This window comes from Mastigoproctus giganteus, chromosome 14 (genome assembly GCF_048544385.1).
Source record: "Mastigoproctus giganteus isolate SK-2022 chromosome 14, ASM4854438v1, whole genome shotgun sequence".
Classification (NCBI taxonomy): domain Eukaryota; kingdom Metazoa; phylum Arthropoda; class Arachnida; order Uropygi; family Thelyphonidae; genus Mastigoproctus; species Mastigoproctus giganteus.
The window spans coordinates 39,447,676-39,469,101 of record NC_143588.1 but is presented as its reverse complement, the minus strand read 5'-3'; the positions used below and the strand labels follow the sequence as shown (position 1 = coordinate 39,469,101).

The window sequence follows — 21,426 nt, the reverse complement described above, 5'->3', positions numbered from 1 at the left end:
GGTGTATTTATACATCTATATTTTATATATGGATACATAAATACAGATGTGATCTGATTTGATTTTTTATGGTGCCCACAACTTAGATGATGCTCCAAGCTGAAGGATATTCCTTTGACTTGGCAACTGTGCAAAGCTGTGTGGTAAATAAAGAATATAAAATAACAGCAATAGATAATTATGATAAAAAAATAATAAGACTATATGGTTAAGAAAAATTGAGTATTTAGAGTTTGAAATTGGAGCTGGAATTGGGAAGATATGGGACCCCTACCATAAACAGCGATTATAGTTTTGACTGATTAATCTACCTGAACATAAATTATACATTATCAACCAGGTCATTATGGCAGGTAACATCTTACGGTATTCAGTTTTCCAGTCTTTATCAAGCACATTCCTCCCCTCTGCTGCAGAAAGAAAATTTAATTTTTGCTATTCCTGCCAATAGCATAGCAAGCGAAAGACTTTACTGAACCTGGATCTCTAATCTAAAAAAAAAAGATGAATAGAATTGAATCCAGAACCCGGTGATGTTCTGTTTCCACACAGTCACTTACCAAAAAATTTGGAAAATTAATTAAATAACAATTTTTATGTACTGATTATTTTACATTTTGATTTTTTTAATGAAGATTTAGCTATAATTATAAATTCAATATCACGGAAACACAAACTAAAAAATAAGTAAAACATACTTTAATGATTGTTCCAGTTCGAGGGTCAATGATTCTCAGAATTTTATCTTTGCAAGTAGTTGCCAGGAGGCTACCATCTCTATTAAATGACATAGAATGGATAGAATCAGGATGACAGTCAACACATGATACCATTTCACCTTTTCCAATATTCCAGATGATAATCTAGTAAAAAAGTATGGATATACTCATTCCTATTTGACATTCTAAGAAACTGTCAGAAGTTAATTTCATTATTACTAGTAGTTATCAGGTATTACAGGCATAGCAATGCACACGCACACACGTGCACTAATGACTTTCTCAGAATTCATCACATAAAATAAAGCTCCATAAAAAGTCTTCTGGGACACTTACTAAAAATCTGAATATAAAAATAATATACAAGTAAACTGGATTACTAACAATTATAAGGGTAAAAAAAAAAAAAAAATAGATTGAAATACAAACACTGCTCTGCATAATAAATAAAGGATTTATAGATTAATGGTCAAATTTCTCTTACAGCTTATTTAGCTTAATTTGGAAATAAAATTAACAAATAGAATCATATACAATTTAAGTGAGCAAACCAGCAGTGGCTTAACCTGCCTTACAAAAAAACAGCACAAACTCTACTTTTAAAATTTCCTTTAAGGAGGACTATACGTATCAATTAGCTAACTCTGATGGCTTCTCAGAAGAGTCACTAGTATTATCTTACAGGACACCAAACAGAATCACAGGGATAATCCTTGATGCTTAACAGGCTATGGAAGGAAACAGCATTTAATTACAGGCCATAATAAAATGTCTGGCCAATCAATGCTATCCTTCATAGGCCAAACATGTGAAAGCCTGATAGCACAAGATTGGGACTGTGCAGAGGAAGTGGCAGAATGGGCCACCCAAATTTTGGCATGGTTCACTTTGTCAGGATGATTTGTATAGTAATTTCATGTCTTAAGTGTCTCCACAAGTAAGCAGAATTGATTATGTGTTCCTGTTCCACAAAATCCACAAGGTTAACCCATCTTTTATCTCCCAAAAAAAAAAAAAAAAAAAGATCATGGCTGAGCCTTGAACTTTTTTATTGGTGAAGCACTGTGTTGTCGCACAACTGCTGCCACTCTGACTACAGTTCACAGCAGTTCAACCAAGTCTCATCTTTACTGATAATGCCATCAAGAAAATTCATCACTCATGGTCTCATTTCATTCCAGAAGATTGGAACAAGCCTGCATCTCTAAAACTTTACACACAATTTCATGTATCCATCTCCCAGATTGTCCAAAATTGTTTTTATGAATTAAAGCCTGTTACCAATCTAACACACATTTCCTGGGTATTAAATGGTCAATATTAGTGAATCCACTCACTCCACTTTTCTCATTTTCAGACATTGCATTTATTAATGCATTTTCATCACTAATACACCATCTAACTGTGTTCACATTAACTGTCACATACCCATAACTGTTCTTCAAATATCAATGAATCTCAATGACTACAATGTTTTCCCTGCATTCAGGAATGCTGCTTCAATGCCATCCTATATTTTCACAACCCATTAGAGTCCTGCAGGGTTGAAACTTACAGAATATTGGTGGCAACATTAAATTTTCACTCAACACTTACATTTTGTATGCAACATCACACAAGCAGAAAAAATAATTGAGGCATTAGTTTTAGAATGCCCTCATATAATATCATTAGAGTAGAAAAATGACAGAAGGGCTGGGGAAAATGTACTGTTGCTTCTTAAAGATATAATGATAATCGTAAATTTATCAAAATTTAGGGACTAATCTATATTTAAACACAGAAAAGTATTTATGTGTTTAAATATCTCTATCTGTGTGTATAAACTGAAAAATTTCAGTTCATACACACAGATCAAGAGCTCTTGATCTGTAAGCTTGATCTTGAACTCTAAACTGATCAAGACTTCATCAGTTTAGAGCAAGTTAATTCCAAGTTAATGCAGTGTTCACTAGAAATCTGATAGAGTAGATAAAAATCTACTCTAACAGAGTTCTGATTTCAAGAGGTGGGGAGTTGGATCCTTCCAGTGAACACTTTAGCAGACAACTAGGATGTATCCTTAACCTGGTAGTAGCAGTCAGCCTCGCCCACCAATCACAACAAATGTGGTTGCAAGGCAACTGACAGGTGCCTAACTTTCTTTTTTATTTCTGGAAAAGTGGTTTTAAAATGCTGTTGAAAATAATGGCAGTGATCACAGTGTGCTGAAGTGGGATTTACGCAAAGAGGTAACTACCATCAGGGGTAAAGGGGAGGGTTTTTGCTTTCGTAGAGGAGACTATGATGATCTGAGACAGTATTTAAATTCTATACAGTGGGACCAACTGATGATGTTACCAACAGCAAATTCAAAATGGGAAGCATTCAAAGAACTTATCTTGGAAGCTACTAGGCTTTACATACCAACTAAGTAATATTGTTCAAAGTTTAGGCCTAAATGGATGTCAGATGAACTAATGAGACATATGGCAGAGAAGAAAAATGCATGGGGTACATATAAATTAATGGATGACATGGAAGCCTATGACAGATATAAGCTGGTCTGTAACAAAGTCACACAGGAGATTAGGCAAGCAAAGGCAGATTATCATTGGAAAGGGAGATTTCCTTACATAGGTAAAGAACTCTTTTCTTTACATAAGAAAAGAAAAGAGTTCTTTACCTATGTAAACTCTAGAAGGAAAGGGATGAATCAGATTGGTCCATTGGACATTGATGGTTCAACAGTTCAGGATCCTGCTCAGGTGACTAACAAACTAAATGAGTATTTTGCATCTACATTCACACATGAGGAGTTATTCAGGAAGGGGAATACCAGAGGTGAAGTAAACTCTAGCAGTGAGCTAGATGATTTTGTAATAACTGAGAGGAAAGTGGAGGAGAAATTGTTGAGGATAAACATAAAAAAGGCACCTGGGGTGGATGGGAGCAATCCAGTTATATCAAAGGAGGCAGCAAAGGAAGTAAGCAAACCCTTGGCCATAATTATGAGAGCTTCTTTGAATTCCGGGGAGGTACCCACAGACTGGAGATGTGCAAATGTGACCCCAATTCACAAAGGAGGATCAAAGGCTGACACAAGAAATTATACACCTGTGAGTTTAACTTCTGTTCCTGGAAAATTAATGGAAGCACTGCAGGATCATCTAGACAAGACTTCAGTTATAGCTTGGACACAGCATGGTTTTGTTAAGGGAAAGTCTTGCCTGACCAATTTGATTGGATACTATGATGCAATCACAAAAGAACTGGATGCAGGGAATATCTTTTGATATTATTTGTATATTTGGATCTTAGAAAGGCTTTTGATACTGTTGCACATGGAAGACTGCTGCACAAATTGGAGCAGTGTGGCAGTGGAGGCAAATTGCTGCTATGGATAAAGGGATGGTTGAGGGGGGAGAAGACAGAGAGTGGTAATCAATGGACACTGCTCATCGTGGACTAATGTTATTAGTGGAGTCCTCCAGGGTTCAGTGTTGGGGCCATTGTGGTTTCTGTGTTTATAAATGATACTGATGATGGTATATCAAGCTTAATGTCCAAGTTTGCAGACAATACAAAGGTTGGCAGGGTTGTTAAAGACACTACTGCCGCTATGCTGCTGCAATAGGATCTGGAAATGTTGAGCAGATGGGCTGAGAGGTGGCCAATGAAGTTTAACATTGACAAATGTAAAGTACTACATATGGGAAACAGCAACCTCGGAGTAATGTATCAACTCTGTCGTACTACACTGACAGCGGTTGAGAATGAAAAGGACCTGGGGTAATTGTGCAGGCAGATATGAAGTTCTCTGAGCAGTGCAGATGGGCTGCAAGAGTAGCTCATGGTGTCTTATCAATGATATACTGGAATTTTTCTAGCAGGGATAAGGAGGTGATTATTCCCTTGTATAAGGCAATAGTCAGGCCACACCTTGAGTACTGTATGCAGGTATGGAGGCCTCATTTCAAGAAGGATGTAGAACTGCTGGAACGAGTATAAAGAAGGGCAACAAGATTAGTGAATGGAACAAAGGGGTGCTCTTATAAAGAAAGTCTTAAGTTTTGCAAATTACAGTGTCTGGAGACTAGGCATCGGCGAGGTGATCTGATGGAGGTGTATAAAGCCTTGAATGGTTTGAGTATGCTCAATGCCGATGGGATTCTTCCTCTTGCTCAGAATAATCACCTGAGAGGGCATAAATTCAAATTGAGTAAAGACATTAGTCTTTCCTCAATTTGAATTTGAATGTGCGGAAATTTGCCTTTAGCCAGCTGGTAGTTGGTTGGTTGGTGGAACAGACTTCCATCCCTTGTTGTGGAAGTTGATAGCCTAAATAAATTTAAGGCTTAGCTGGACAGGTATTTCGAACGAATGGAGGGGTGAAATGGGAGTGGTTTTTTTTTTTTTTTGGCTGATGCTGCATAAGCTTGCTTTCTTGCATCATGTGCCTCTTCTAATGCTAATGCTAATAAAAAGAAAACATTATAAACATGAAAGTATTAGTCAGTTCTGTTTCCAGTTTATAAAGCAATTAATTAAATGCACTAAAATTCAAAATTAATAATAATAATATTATTATTAATTAACTTATTATTAATATTATTAATAAGGGGGTGTGATTAGCCTGTGGCCGTAACGCTGGACCACCAATCTGATGGGCCTGAGCTTGAATCCTGCCACAAAAAAAATAATAAAAATAAACAAATAAAAAAAGTCGCTTCATCAGGCATACCTACCCCAGGGTCGAAGTGATGCCTGAGGCAGAGAGTGGTGGCATCTGGTGTCACTACGAATAATTACTACCCACCACTGGATGAAAATGCCAATGCTAAATAGGATGACATATTCAGAGTGGTTGAATATATGGGTGCATTTCATCTTTCCTCAAATAAGGAAAGCCATTCGGTAGATATTTTGAAGTTGTCAGCTGCCAACCTAAACTTTATACCAAATTTGTCCAGTTTTTTGGCCATATACTTGGTGAATCAGCATCTAACTTTAGTTGAAAATAAATTTGCACCATATTTCTGAAGCTAAAGCAAATTTATCGTTTCCTAGATGCTCCTTCCTTCCAGAATTTATGTTCAATCTTATGAACCACTCAATTTCACAAAAGTTGTTACATGACATTGTATCACGAAAAAATTGAGTCCCTCATAAAGTTTACTACAAACTATCCAGTTCTAAATTTTTTGCCAACATATGCTCCACAAGCTAGAAGTACAGTGATAAAAGCATCAAGTTCTGGATGCTTTTATCACTGTACTGGAATAGATGAAGGCCAATTATTATCTGTCAATTGTTTTTGTGCAATTTCAATGCAGTTCGGCATGTGTTTTATCATAGAAGTGTCTACAAAAAAATGAAACACATTTGCCACAGAATTTACATACACATTTTGTCTTGCATAAGGAGTTGGCCCAGAGTTATCATGAATTATGCTCCTTTGTGGTGTACATCCAGCTGAAGGACCACCAGATTTTATAACTTCCTACATGTGGTCAGATACTGAAGTGCTGCCCACTGATAGACACGCGTACAGTCTTTACAATTATGATGCAGTGTATTATCATCTACAGTATCAATTGATGTACAAAGATCAGAAGTATTATTTTCGCTACTACTAGATTCCTCACCTCTTTTGTTAGGGATCCATGCATCACTTTTGTCTTCTCTAAATTCATCTCCACTCTCCTTTCCAGACTCATTTCCAGATAGCTTTCTAATTCTTCTACACATTTCTGAATCTGCACTTAGATACAACCAACAAGATCACAACATCGCCACATTTTAGTAACACAATCAAACTAGCACCATAAAAATTGCTGAAATACCTTTCCACTTATAAAGTTTCACCCAGACTAAACTAAAACATCATAGCACAGCAATATATAGTAGTGATTCCTACACACGCTCAGACCTAAAGCGCATTGCACAAACGTAGTAGTAGTAGTGGCATGTGAGGCAAGAAAGCAAGTGTATGGGCTTATGCAGCATCAGCCAAAAAAAAAAAATCACACCATTCCCTCCAAATGCCTGTCCAGGTCCTCCTTAAATTTATTTAATCTATCAACTACAACAGATGGAAGTTTGTTCCAGTTAACCACCAGCTGGCTAAAGGCAAATTTCCACACATCTATTCTACATCTGTCTTTTCTTAATTTGAATTTATGTCCCCTTAGGTTCGTAGTCTAAAGAAGTGGAAGGATCGCATCAGAATTCAGCATGCTCAACACATTCAAGGCCTTATACACCTCAATCAGATCACTATGCAGGTGCCTAGTCTCCAGCCACTGCAATTGGCAGAACTTAAGCCTCTCTTGGTAAGAGGATCCCTTCATTCTCCTCACCAATCTTGTTGCCCTTCTCTGTACACGCTCAAGCAAATCTACATCCTTCCTAAAATGAGACCTCCAGACCTGTACACAGTACTCAAGGCGTGGCCTGACCATTGCCTTATACAGAGGGACAATCACCTTTGTGCAGGCATACACCTGGGCACATACTAGCACAAACCTTAGGGTGATTTGAATCACAAATGTTTGTCACAAGGAAAATAAATACAAAAACTTGACAAACTGTATAAAAAATTAGCTAATTTTACTGAAATTTACAAACAGCCAAAATGACTGCTTTGGTGGTTTTAGATATAAAGCTAAAATTTAAAAGAAAAATGTGTGCAAATTTATTTGCAATTGTGCATGCAGTAAGTTAATGGAAAGTTAGGAAATATTGTGGACTAACACTTCTGAAACATTCTGTAGTTAGTACTATCATTAGTAGAGGTACATGATGCAAGAAAGCAAGCTTACACAGCATATATATAGAATTTGTTCCAGCAATCAACCATCCACTAGCTAAAGACAAATTTCTGCACATCTATTCTACAACTGACTTTCCTGAATTTGAATTTATGCTCCCTCAAGTGGGTAGTCTGTGCAAGGACTGAGCAAGCATCAGATTGCTCAGTCCATTCAAAGCATTAAAAACTTCAATCAGATCACCTTGTAGGTGCCTAGTGTCCAGATGCTATAATTTACACAACTTAAGCCTTTCTTGGTAAGAGCAACCCTTTGTTCCAAACACCAGTCTCGTTGCCCTTCGCTGTACTCATTCCAACAGCTCTACATCCTTCTTAAAATGAGGCCTCCAAACTTGTAAGCAACACTCAAAGAGTGGCTTGACCATTGACTTGTACATGGGGATAATCACCTCCTTATTCAAGCTAGAAAAATTCCTGTATATCACTGACAAGATCCCATGAGCTACTCTTGCTGCCTGTCTGCACTGCTCAGAAAACTTCATATCTAACTGCACAATTACCCCCAGGTCCTTTTCGTTCTCTACCACTGTCGGTGTAGTGATACGTTACTCTGGAGTTACTGCTACCCACAGGCAGTATTTGCACTTGTAAATGTTAGACCTCAGTTACCTCCTCTCCTACCCGCTCAACTTTTCTAGATACTGTTTCAGTGGCATACTGTCATTAACAATCCTGCCAACCTTCAGACATCTAACACAGTGCCCTCTGATATGCACTAGGTGCATATGATGCAAGAAGGAAAGCTTATGCAGCATCAGCCAAAAAAAAAAAAAAAACCTCTCCCATTTCACCCCTCCGTCTACTCCAAATACCTGTCCAATTCAACTTATTAAATTTATTTAGGCTATCAACTTCCACTCTCTTACGAAGAAAGGTTTAAGTTTTGCAAATTACAGTGTCTGGAGACTAGGCAACAGCGAGGTGATCTGATAGAGGTGTATAAAGGCTTGAATGGTTTGAGCATTCTCAATGCTGATGGGATTCTTCCTCTTGCTCAGAATAATCACCTGAGAATACATAAATTCAAATTGAGGAAAGACAGATGTAGGATAGACGTACAGAAATTTGCCTTTAGCCAGCGGGTAGTTGGTTGGTGGAACAGGCCTCCATCCTTTTTCGTGGAAGTTGATAGCCTAAATAAATTTAAGGCTCAGTTGGGAAGGTATTTCAAACGAAAGGAGGGGTGAAATGGGAGTGGTTTTTTTTTTTTTTTTTTGGCTGATGCTGCATAAGCTTGCTTTCTTGCATCATATGCCTCTACTAATGCTGCTAATGCTAAGTATAGAGAAGCGCAACAAGACTGGTGAAGGGAACGAAGGAACGCTCTTATGAAGAAAGGCTTAAATTCTGCAAATTGCAGCTTCTGGAGACTAGGCACCTGCGAGGCAATCTGATTGATGTGTATAAGGCCTTGAATGGATCAAGCAGCCGTAATGCTGAGGGGATTCTTCCTCTTGCTCAGATTACAAACCTGAGGGGGCACAGATTCAAACTGAGGAAAGACAGTTGTAGAATAGATGTGTGGAAGTTTGCCTTTAGCCAGCAGGTAGTTGATTGCTGGAACAAACTTCCAAGTGTTGTTGTGGAAGTTGATAGCTTAAATAAATTCAAGGCAGAACTAGACAAACATTTGGAATGAATGGATTAGTGAAATGGGAAGGGGTTTTTTTTTTTTTTTTTTGGCTGATGCTGTATAAGTTTGCTTTCTTGCATCATGTGCCTCTACTAATGCTAATCTGTCTTTCCTCAATTTGAATTTATGCCCTCTCAGGTGATTATTCTGAGCAAGAGGAAGAATCCCATCAGCACTGAGCATGCTCAAACCATTCAGGGCTTTATACACCTCAATCATATCATCTCGCAGGTGCATAGTCTCCAGACACTGTAATTTGCAAAACTTAAGTCTTTCTTCATAAGAGCAACCCTTTGTTCCATTGACTAATGTTGTTGCCCTTCTCTGTACTCGTTCCAACAGCTCTACATCCTTCTTAAAATGAGGCCTCCAGACCTGTATACAGTACTCAAGTGTGGCTTGACCATTGCCTTATACAAGGGGATAATCACCTCCTTATCCCTACTAGAAACATTCCTGTTTATCATTGACAAGACACCATGAGTTTCTCTTGCAGACCATCTGCTCTGCTCTGAAAACTTTATATATGCTTGCATAATTACCCCCAGGTCCTTTTCGTTCTCTACCACTGTACGTTACTTTGGGATTACTGCTTACCTTATGTAGTACTTTACATTTGTCAATGTTAAACTTCATTTGCCACCTCTCAGCTCATCTGCTCAACTTTTCTAGATCCTGTTGCAGCAGCGTACTGTCATAACAACCCTGCCAATCTTCATATCGTCTGCAAACTTGGACATTAAGCTTGATATACCATCATCAATATCATTTATAAATACAGAAAACAACAATGGACCCAACACTGGACCCTGAGGGACGCCACTAATAACATTAGTCCACGATGAGCAGTGTCCAATGATTACCACTCTCTGTCTTCTACCACTCAAACATCCCTTTATCCATAGTAGCAATTTTCCTCCAATGCCACACCGCTGCAATTTATCAGCAGTCTTCCATGTGCAACAGTATCAAAAGCCTTTCTAAGGTCCAAATATATGATATAAAAGTTATTCCCTGCATCCAGTTCCTTTGTGACCACATCATAGTATCCAATCAAATTGGTCAGGCAAGACTTTCCATTAACAAAACCATGCTGTGTTCGAGCTAGAACTGAAGTCTTGTCTAGATCAGTGGTCGGCAACCAGTGGTCCGCGAGAGAATTTTCTGCAGAGTAGTTTGAATATATTTGCAATGTTTGTGTTTATTAAAATGTTTCATTATATTCTGATTCTACTTTTTTGCAATTTTCACCTTATTACGTTGCATGTTTATAAGCGGCCCAGTGAAAATCTGGTATTAGCGATGCTTTTATTGTAAAAAAATATAGAAAGCTATTTCTGTTTCTTATCGATGGCCTAGCTTGGGCACGGTGCAGTTCGCAGTTCTTAGGTAAGTGACCGGTGATATTTTTATTTTATCTGTGCACAGTGTGATATTTAATGACATCAAAGAGCTTGAGTTTGATAACTATCTTATTTCTTGTTTGGTTTTAGATTCAAATAAAATAACCCCAATGAGTGAGAAAAAGGAAGCAAGCATTTTTCGCTTCTTAGGTAATACATCCGCACATCTGTAGAATAGATGTGGGGAAATTTGCCTTTAGCCAGCGGGTGGCTAATTGCTAGAACAAACTTCCATCTGTCGTTGTGGAAGTTGATAGGTTAAATAAATTTAAGGAGGAACTGGACGGGCATTTGGAGGGAATGGTTTTTTTTTTTTTTTTTTTGCTGATGCTGCATAAGCTCATACACTTGCTTTCTTGCATCACATGCCACTACTACTACTACATCACGTTGTCATGAGTTGGTTAATGAATCAGAACCTCCGCAGCCACCGCAAGGCATCATCAGGAAGGACATTTAGAACTGGAGGCGGAGAGAAGAAAAATTTCAAAGTTTGAAGAAAATATGATGCAGACTACTTGAAGTTTGGATTTATTCAATAACCTGGAAGTGAGCTGGATCCACGGCCGCTTTGTATTATATGTTCTGAGGGTTTATCCAATGATGCCATGAAACCTTCGAAACTCGGCAGGCACTTGCAGTCAAAACACCTAGATTTAGCTAAAAAGCCAGTTGAATACTTCCAAAGGATGCGTGAAAATTTGCAAAAGCAAAAAAGTTCATTAGCAACAATGATTGTTGAAGATAAGTCCTTAGTAAAATCTTCTTATTTGATAGCACTTCAAATTGCGAGATGTAAAAAGACGTATATGATTGGAGAAGAATTAATTAAGTCCTGCTTGTTACAAGCCGGTGAAGAAGTTTTGGGGAAACAAGCTGTCCAGAAACTGAAAGGAATTCCTATGTCTGCTAACACTGTGAAGCGCAGAATTGAAGACATGGCCGAAGATATTGAAAATCAGCAATTGTATGTAATTTCATCTCTTTTGCCACAATTTTGGCAATGGCATAGCTTGCTTCTTGAGCTTTGTCACAAATAGTTGTGCTTTTGGTCCATTGTTTAGCCTGGCATGTTTGAGCAGCTATAAGCCTTTTAAAATATTCAATTGGTTTCTTGCATATGTGAGTGCCTTGTGTGAAGCTGTCTTTTAAGCTTACTTGGAACCATAGCTTGGTTTGCCAGTTTCTCACCACATTTAGGACATGGCTGCTCTTCTAGAAAGAATTCAAAGGACAAATAGTCTTCATTATACTGGCACACGATAGTTTTAGAACTAACACTAACTGTACCATGTGTTATACTACCAGAACTAGTGCCAGCTACATTTGATTCATTGTCATCATCTAACTTACATTTTTTTAATTAGAAATAGAACAAACGAAATAGAACAAACAAACAAAAATACATTAGTGCAAACTCACACGAAATAACACACCCGATCCGAACAACAGCTGACTGGAGATTAACACTGGTGACTTGACAAGGGTGAAAGGTGGGGTGGTAAAAGTACATTGCAGAGTTATTTTGGGACCTGGAACAATAGGGACGAAAGTTCTTGGAACTTTACTATAATAACTTTTTTTTCTTTTTTTTTTTTTTTATTAAACTGTTATTTGTTTTCATTCTTATCGGCATTTTATGAAAAATATACAATACTTCTAAAATTTACCTCAACGATTTTTTTTATTCCTCAATTTTTTGATCTTTCCCCAAACTCCTGCAGCACACTGGTTAAAAATCACTGTTCAATATCAATAAGAAACATGCCTGGAGCATAATGGTGGATATTTATATGAATTTGTTAGAAGTTTTTAATATGATGTGTTCTGTTTCATATAATTCAGAAATAATTCTTGCTCTATTCATTGTGGAATACTTTATTCTCATCTTTACTGTATATGTTAAATAAAACATTAAAATAAACAAATATATTAAAATGTAATGAATTTAAACTGCTATGAAGTACATGCACAGCTCTAATGAAAAACTTGTAGATTAATCACTGAGCAAAAATAAACAGATACCAATAATGAAACTTACCATGTAATCAAACCCAGCACTGAAAAGAACATTCTCTGCTGTTGGATGCCACTCAATGTAGCCTACTCTTCTCCTGTGTCCATGGAGATCCATTACAGGATGTATTAAATTGGATTTATGAAGTCCCTCATCTGGTATGTACCACAACTTGATCTAATTTGGGCACAAAACAAATGGAATAAGTGCAGTTTTCTTATATTCAAAGGATTGAGCACAGAAGTTAAAAAAAAAAAAAAAAAAAAAAAAAGGGTGAAAAGTAAGAATATATAAAAGAATATAAATAACAAATAAAAAAAAACCTCCCATTACAGACAACACATTAAAAAGTGTCATACACATACATACATACTTATGCGAATATCAATTTCAGTATAGTGAAACAGCAAACCATTTACCTCTATATATATTTAAGAAACTTCATGTTCAAGGAGGTGGAATCAGGTTCTGGTTATACAGTGTGTTCTGTATAAATTAATAGATCTCTGTCATAAATTTCATCTATTAATTTTTTACTTTCACTGAAATTCAAAGCAAATCATGAATGATGAATCACTTAAGTCCTTTTTTTGTGATATTACATTGTAATAACAATAACTGTGACCTACCACCAACTGTCTAGCTGCAAAAAAAAAAAAAAAAAAGAACAAGAGCTAGAGGCCTACCTTTGGAATTCTTATACAGGATGTTTCAAAAGTAAAGTATTTGAAGATTCAATGTGTGAGGCATAATATGATATGGGTTTAAATTAACTATATAATATCAGTGTAGATACATCACAGTTTACCCATAAATTAAACTATGTACATAGTGTGAAGGCATTGTTTTTAATTGTATCTCATATTATGGCTACCTTCACAACAAGATACCAGGTATTGCACTATTTCAGAATAAGAAATGCTTCTCTAGTAGAGAAGACTACTGTTAGTTATTCTTAGTGGATACCACCACCCAGATGGGCACAGTTTCAAAGCTGTTGGCCTATCAACGGCAGGTGGACAGGTACCCTGATAATGCAAACATGCCATCACAGTTACGAAGTGGTTCCACAATATGAAAGATGCCAAATGGTGTACAGAATGATCCAATCTTTGAAGATTCAAACGATGCCTTCACATTACATAAGTAGTTTAATTTATGGGTAAACTAAGGTATCTACACCGATATTATATAGTTAATTTAAACCCTTATCATATTATGCCTCGCACATTAAATCTTCAAATACTGTATCATTCTGTACGCCATTTGGCATCTCTCTCTCTCTCTCTCTCTCTCTCTCTCTCTCTCTCTCTCTCTCTCTCTCATATTGTGGAACCACTTCACAACTGTGATGACATGTTTGCATTATCAGGGTACCTGCTCACCCACCGATGACAGGCCAACAGCTTGAAATGGTGCCCATTTGGGTGGTGGTATCCACTGAGAATAAATAACAGTAGTCTTCTCTACTAGAGAATGTTACTTATTCGAAGTAGTGCAATGCAAAGAAAAACAGAAAAGAGTTCTTTACATACTTGAACTCGAAAAGGAAAGGGATGAATCAGATTGGTCCACTGGATATTGATGGTTCAACAGTTGAGGATCCTGCTCAGGTGGCTAACAATCTAAACGAGTATTTTGCATCTACATTCACGCATGAGGAGTTATTCAGGAAGGAGAATGATGTAGGTAAAGTAAACATTGACAGTGAGCTGGATGATTTTGTAATAACTGAGAGGAAAGTGGAGGAGAGATTGTTGAGGATAAACATAAAAAAGGCACCTGGGGTGGATGGGATCTATCCAGTTATATTAAAGGAGGCAGCAAAGGAAGTAAGCAAACCCTTAGCCATAATTATGAGAGCTTCCTTGGACTCAGGGGAGGTACCTATGGACTGGAGATGTGCAAATGTGACCCCAATTCACAAAGGAGGTTCAAAGGCTGACACAAGTAATTATAGACCTGTTAGTTTAACTTCTGTTCCAGGTAAATTAATGGAGGCACTGGTTAAAGAAGCACTGCAGGATCATCTAGACAAGAATTCAGTTATAGCTCAGACGCAGCATGGTTTTGTTAAGGGCAGGTCTTGCCTGACCAATTTGATTGGATACTATGATGTAGTCACAAAAGAACTGGATGCAGGGAATAACTTTGATATTATATATTTGGATCTTAGAAAGGCTTTTGATACTGTTGCACATGGAAGACTGCTACACAAATTGGAGCAGTGTGGCATTGGAGGCAAATTGCTGCTATGGATAAGGGGATGGTTGAGTGGCAGACGACAGAGAGTGGTAATCAATGGACACTGCTCAACGTGGACTAATGTTATTAGTGGAGTTCCTCAAGGTTCAGTGTTGGGTCCGTTGTTGTTTTCGGTGTTTATGAATGATATTGATGATGGGATATCAAGTTTAATGTCCAAGTTTGCAGATGATACAAAGGTTGGCAGGGTCGTCAAGGACAATACTGACGCTATGCTGCTGCAACAGGATCTAGACAGGTTGAACAGATGGGCTGAGAGGTGGCAAATGAGGTTTAACATCGACAAATGTAAAGTGCTGCATATGGGAAACAGTAACCCCAGAGCAACGTATCAACTCTGCGGTACCACACTGACAGTGGTGGAGAATGAAAAGGACCTGGGGGTAATTGTGCAGGCAGATATGAAGTTCTCTGAGCAGTGCAGACGAGCTGCAAGAGTAGCTCATGGTGTCTTGTCAATGATATACAGGAATTTTTCTAGCAGGGATAAGGAGGTGATTATTCCCTTGTATAAGGCAATGGTAAGGCCACATCTTGAGTACTGTATACAGGTCTGGAGGCCTCATTTCAAGAAGGATGTAGAGCTGCTGGAACGGGTACAGAGAAGGGCAACAAGATTAGTAAATGGAACAAAGGGTTGCTCTTACGAAGAAAGGCTTAAGTTTTGCAAATTACAGAGTCTGGAGACTAGGCACCGGCGAGGTGATCTGATAGAGGTGTATAAGGCTTTGAATGGTTTGAGCATGCTCAATGCCAATGGGATTCTTCATCTTTCTCAGAATAATCACCTCAGAGGGCATAAATTCAAATTGAGGAAGGACGGATGTCGGATAGATGTGCGGAAATTTGCCTTTGGCCAGCGGGTGGTTGGTTGGTGGAACCGACTTCCATCACTGGTTGTTGAAGTTGATAGCCTAAACAAATTTAAAGCTCAACTGGACAGGTATTTCGAACGAACGGAGGGGTGAAATGGGAGTGGGTTTTTTTTTTTTTTTTGGCTGATTCTGAATAAGCTTGCTTTCTTGCATCATATGCCTCTGCTAATGCTAATGCTAATGCTAATACCTGGTATCTTGTTGTGAAGGTAGCCACAATATGAGATACAATTAAAAACGATGCCTTCACACTATGTATATAGTTTAATTTATTGGTAAACTATGGTGTATCTACATGATATTATATAAAAGTAAAGTATAGAAACCCTTATCCAAAAAATGTGTGATAAAAGGATTTCTGAATTTCACACCCTTAGCAAATGAATTAAACATGTGAAAGAAATAATTAAAAACATAATACGAATAGTTTTATCCAATAAAGTATTACAAATACAAATTTTTATATTTTCAGATGCCATCCAAAAAAACTTTATATTACAAAACTCTGACATAAATGATTACATCATGGTTAATGAACAATGAGAGACATAATTCTCACTTTTGTAATTATAAAGGTCTATAACTTTTTTAAAACTGACCTGTAACTGTTTCTCTCTATTTTTTTTTTTTATGTGAACCCCAAACACGAGAGGTATTAGAACCTATAGTACTTAGTACCGTGCTTGGGTTGGAGATTGAGAAGACGAAAGAAGATATTTGTTGACATTGGACCTGAACTTCTGTAGATTGTAATTTTCAGGAAATACGTATGAAGGAAGGTTGTTCCAGAAAACGGCAGTTGAATGAATAAATGAGGAAGATGAAAAGTTGGTTCTGTGGGTTTGAAGTTGGACAGTAAACGGATGTTCGCTGGTGGCGGCATGTGTTCGGACTGTTTTGAAAGAGAGAGTGGGAATTATAGAAGCCAATTCAGAAGAACAGTGCCCATGGAAGTATCTGTAGAAGAGGCATGCAGCAGAAACAGTGCGTCTATGAGACAGCGAGTGGAGAGACTCTGTTAGAGATGAATCATTAATTAACCTAACTGCCCTCTTCTGAATGGAATCAAAAAGCCTGAGAGAGGTTTTGGGGGCACCACCCCAGATGTGGGAACAATATTCCATGGCAGGGCGGATTTGCGATTTATACAGAATAAACAGCTGTTTGGAAGAAAAGTAACGCCGAGAGCGAAACCCAAGTTTTTTAGATGCAGAAGAAGCAATATTTGTAATGTGCTTGTGCCAAGAGAGATTAGAAGTCAGGGTAATCCCCAAAAGAGATATATCCTTTTGCCTAGAAATTGGAGTGTCACTAAAGATAAGCATAGGAGCAGAAGAATCCTTTTTGCGAGATATAAGACAAGACTGAGATTTAGAAGGGTTGAAATCAACTAAGTTGTCTTTGCCCCAATGGAGAATTACCTGAAGATCGGCATTTAAGGAATTGGTAGCAGATTTTCGAGAAGTTGAAGCTGATTGAGCAGGACAAGGTTTCTCAAAATGGAAAGTTGAATGCAATGTGCTATCATCGGCAAAACTATGGATAGGATTTCCAGTCAATGGAAGAAGGTCATTGATATACAAGAGGAAAAGAGTGGGGGAAAGAACTGAACCCTGGGGGATACCGGCATTAGTGGAGAAGTTAGAAGACAGAGAGCCATCAACCATCACCCTCAGTGAGCGATCAGAGAGAAAACTGGATAACCAATTACTAAAAACAGTTGGCAAACCATAAGATGGAAGCTTGTTTAGAAGACCTTTATGCCAAACACGATCAAAAGCCTTTGAGATGTCAAGAGCAACTACTTGTGTTTCACCGAACCTTTCCACTGAATTAGTCCCTAAATGTCTAGCATAAGCCAGAATATCACCAGCGGATCGACACTGACGGAATCCATACTGGTGATCGTTGATCAGACGGAAGGTTTCTAGGTAGTTTAAGAGTTGGCGGTTAATTGATTTCTCAATTACTTTAGAAAGAGTAGAAGTAATTGCAATGGGACGATATTTGGATGGGAGGGATTTGTCACCCTTTTTAGGAACTGGCTGGATATGAGCAAATTTCCAAGCAGAAGGAAAAACAACTTTAGAATAAGAAAGTGAAAAAAGGCGGCAAAGAATAGGAGTAAGTTCAGGAGCACAGGTTTTGAGAACAAGTGGAGAAATACCATCAGGACCTTGAGCTTTCTTAGCATCGAGATTCATCAAAATCCTTCTGATATCCTTTTGACGGAAGACCACAGGGGGCATTGAATGGAGTGTATTGGGAATGGTGGGAGGTGTTTTACCAAGATCATTAATAGATGAGCTGGAAGAAAAATGGGATGCTAGCAGGTCAGCTTTATCCTTGGCTGAAGTGACAACAGAACCATCTGGTTTGGACAGAGGTGGGAGCAGAGATGGGCAAAAGTTGCGGCCAGTAGCTTTGGCAAGAGACCAGAATGCTCGGCTACCATTAGGGCAAGAAGCAAGTTTTCTACTCTTCATCATCATCAGCCATTTTCAATCCACTGCAGGATGAAGGCCACTCCAGCAACTTTCCAGTTCCTTCTGTTTTGAGCACTGGCCATCCATTTACTACCCAAAAACTCATGAATTTCATCTATCCATCTCCGACTTTGTCTTCTAGGTTTTCTTCTAGCTCCTCTTGGATACCATTCTGTTATTTTCTTAGTCCATCTGTCATCATGTCTTCGAGCTATGTGTCCTGCCCAAGACCATTTTAGTTCTTTAGTTTTGATAAGAATGTCCTTTACTTGAGTTTGCTGCCTAATCCACGTGTTTCTCTTCTTATCTAACAGTCTGATTCCCAATATAATTCGTTCCATTCTTCGCTGTGTAGTTCTCAGCTTCTCTTCCATTCTTTTGGTGAGTGCCCAAGTTTCACTTATATAAGTCATGGTGGGGAGTATACACTGATTCATTATTTTACGTTTCAGACAAACTGGGATATTGCTCTTCAGTATGTGACTATATTTCCTGAATGCTATCCATCCAAAATTTATTCTTCTCTTGACTTCTAGCCATCTATCATTATTACAGCTAATAACTTGTCCCAGATAATATATGACTCCACCTTTTCAATTACTGCTCCTTCAATCATTATTTCCCTTTCTGTGGCATACTTGTTCATCATTACTTTTGTTTTAGCCATATTCATCTTTAGTCCAAAATCCTTACTAACTGTGCATAACTGATTAAGATTTTCCTCTAATTCTTTGGGATCGTGGCTTATAACCACAATGTCATCTGCAAATCGTAAACGGTTTAGGTACTCTTCGTTCACACTGACTCCTTTCTGCGACCAGTCTAATCTTCTGAAAGCTTCCTCAAGGGCAGCAGTAAACAGCTTTGGAGATATTGTGTCTCCTTGTCGAATTCCTTTCTCGATTTTAAATTTGCTACTGTCTTTGTCTAGTCTAATAAAGGAGGTAGCACTCTCATATATTTTCTTCAAAATCATAATATATGGGATATCTATGCCTTGTCTTTCCAGTGCCCGAAACATTGCCTTATGCTGTATGGAGTCAAATGCCTTTTCATAATCCACAAATGCCAGGCATAATGGTGTTTCATATTCATTTGCTTTCTCCATTAGCTGTGATATTACATGAAGGTGATCTATAGTTGAGAATCCTGTCCTAAAGCCAGCTTGCTCTTTCGGTTGATTCTCATCAAGTATTCTTTCTAATCTGTTAGTAATGACCCTTGTGAACAACTTGTAGATGTGGGATAACAAGCTAATTGGTCTATAATTTCCAATTTCTGATTTATCTCCTTTCTTATGCAGCAAAACTATGATTGCATTATTCCACTGCTTAGGCGTCACACCTTTTCTAATGCACTTTGTGAACAGCCTTGCCAGTTTTTGTGTTATGTCTCTTCCTCCCAATTTTAACAACTCTACAGTATCTTCATCTTCCCCCGGGGCTTTCCGATTCTTCATTTTCTTCAATGCATGTTCTACCTCATCAGGAAGAATATCGGGTATGTCGTATGTGTTGCTACTTTGCAATCCATCTTGCCCACTGCTGGTATCATTCCCTCGCTCATTGTATAATTCTCTATAGTAGTCTTCTGCTATTTGAATTATGCTTTCTCTGCTGTTTATAAGTACACCATCGCTATTCTTCAGTTTCAGTATCATTTGTCTTTCTGTATTACTGCTCATGGCTGCTGATTTAAATCCTTTGTTTTCCCTTAATGCTTGTTCTACTTTTCTTGTGTTAAATCTTCTTATGTCCTCTCTGAGTCTCTTTCTAATGGCTTTGCATAACTCAGTATACTCAATTTTCTCCCTGTCAGTGTTTTTCTTGCTCTTCATTTGTCGTCTTTGGTTCATCATGACAAGTGTTTCTTGACTAATTTTTTCTTCTTTGGATTTCTGTTTCCCTATAGGTTTCTTGGGCTTTATCACTTTCAGAAAGTTGTAATATTCCTCGTCGATATCTTGGTCCTGAGCAGTCTGCAGAAGCTCCAACTTGTTTTTAAGTTCCAGTACATACTGCTTTTTCTCCTCCTCTGTTATCTCAAAGATCTTTGTATTATTTACTGAAGTCAGTTTTTTGCTTTCCTACATCTATATCAAGTGTACATCTTACCATTCTGTGATCACTTCCAACATTTACCTTATTCAGGACAGTAACATCATTCACAATATATCTTCTGTTAGTGAGAATGAAGTCAATTTCATTAGTTGTTAATCCATTTGGACTCTTCCATGTCCACTTTCTGTTCACCCTTTTCATGAAAAAAGTGTTCATTACTGACAGTCCTTGAGATTCTGCAAATTCCACAAGTCTTTCACCTCTTTTATTTCTTTCACCTATTCCAGAATTTCCTATAGTTCCTCTTTCTGCGCTGTTTTGCTTTTTTCCAACCTTAGCATTGAAGTCCCCCATAATAATAGTGTAGTGGGTTTTCTGCTCATCTAGAAGACTCTCAATTTCAGTGTACATTTCTTCAACCTCTTCATCATCATGGCTCGATGTTGGTGCATAAATCATTATAATCTTAACTTGTACCTCTTAGAAATCTTGAGTATTAGCCTTGACACCCTTGGTGATGTACTTTTGAATTCCAAAATATTGTTTTTAAAATCTTTATGGACCAGAAACCCAACTCCACCTTCACTCCTTTCACTGTTTCCATTGGTGTACAGCAATTTCCACTTGATAAACTTATAAGTGATTCATTTCTTCTTCTTGTTTCAGCCAAACCAATGATATTCCAATTCACATTTTCTTATTCCTTTTCCAACTCTAATATCCTGTCTTCACCGATGAGTGATCGTACGTCATAGCAGGCCAAGTTCAGTTTCCGTGCATGGCAGCCTGGTCGTACCCAGAGATTCTTAGCACCCTCTGCTTCCACTCTGATCCTCTCGCTGCCGTAAGAGGGAGAGTGAAAGCTGCTGGGGACTGAGGGCCATTTGTATTGTTGTGCTCTCATGCTGGGGGGTGGGAGGGTTCAAACTAGAGTTTGAACAGGCTTCTACTCTTATCCTGTTTATACTCTAGTTTGGACTGATTAATAACTGCTTTACAATTGTTGCGAGCTTTGGTGTAGGCAGAAAATGAAACTGAAGAATTAGAAACAAGCCAATTACGATATGCAACATTCCTCTCTTGGACAGCCTTAGCACATTTATTGGAAAACCAAGGTTTAGATAAAGGACGAGATTTTAAAGTGGAGTGTGAGA

General features: G+C 38.0%; 1 protein-coding gene across 2 annotated transcripts in view; it reads right to left on the bottom strand.

The window, feature by feature from the left end:
- Positions 1–21,426, bottom strand: part of LOC150075075 (coronin-2B-like) — a 432,519-nt gene that overhangs the window by 261,873 nt on the left and 149,220 nt on the right. For both annotated transcript variants that reach the window (XM_090388986.1, XM_090388985.1), the window contains 2 exons: positions 12,611–12,763; positions 699–863 (listed from right to left, as the gene is read on the bottom strand). In XM_090388986.1, coding sequence (XP_090245112.1) covers positions 699–863; positions 12,611–12,763 — 318 coding nt within the window. The remainder of the gene's footprint in view (positions 1–698; positions 864–12,610; positions 12,764–21,426) is intronic.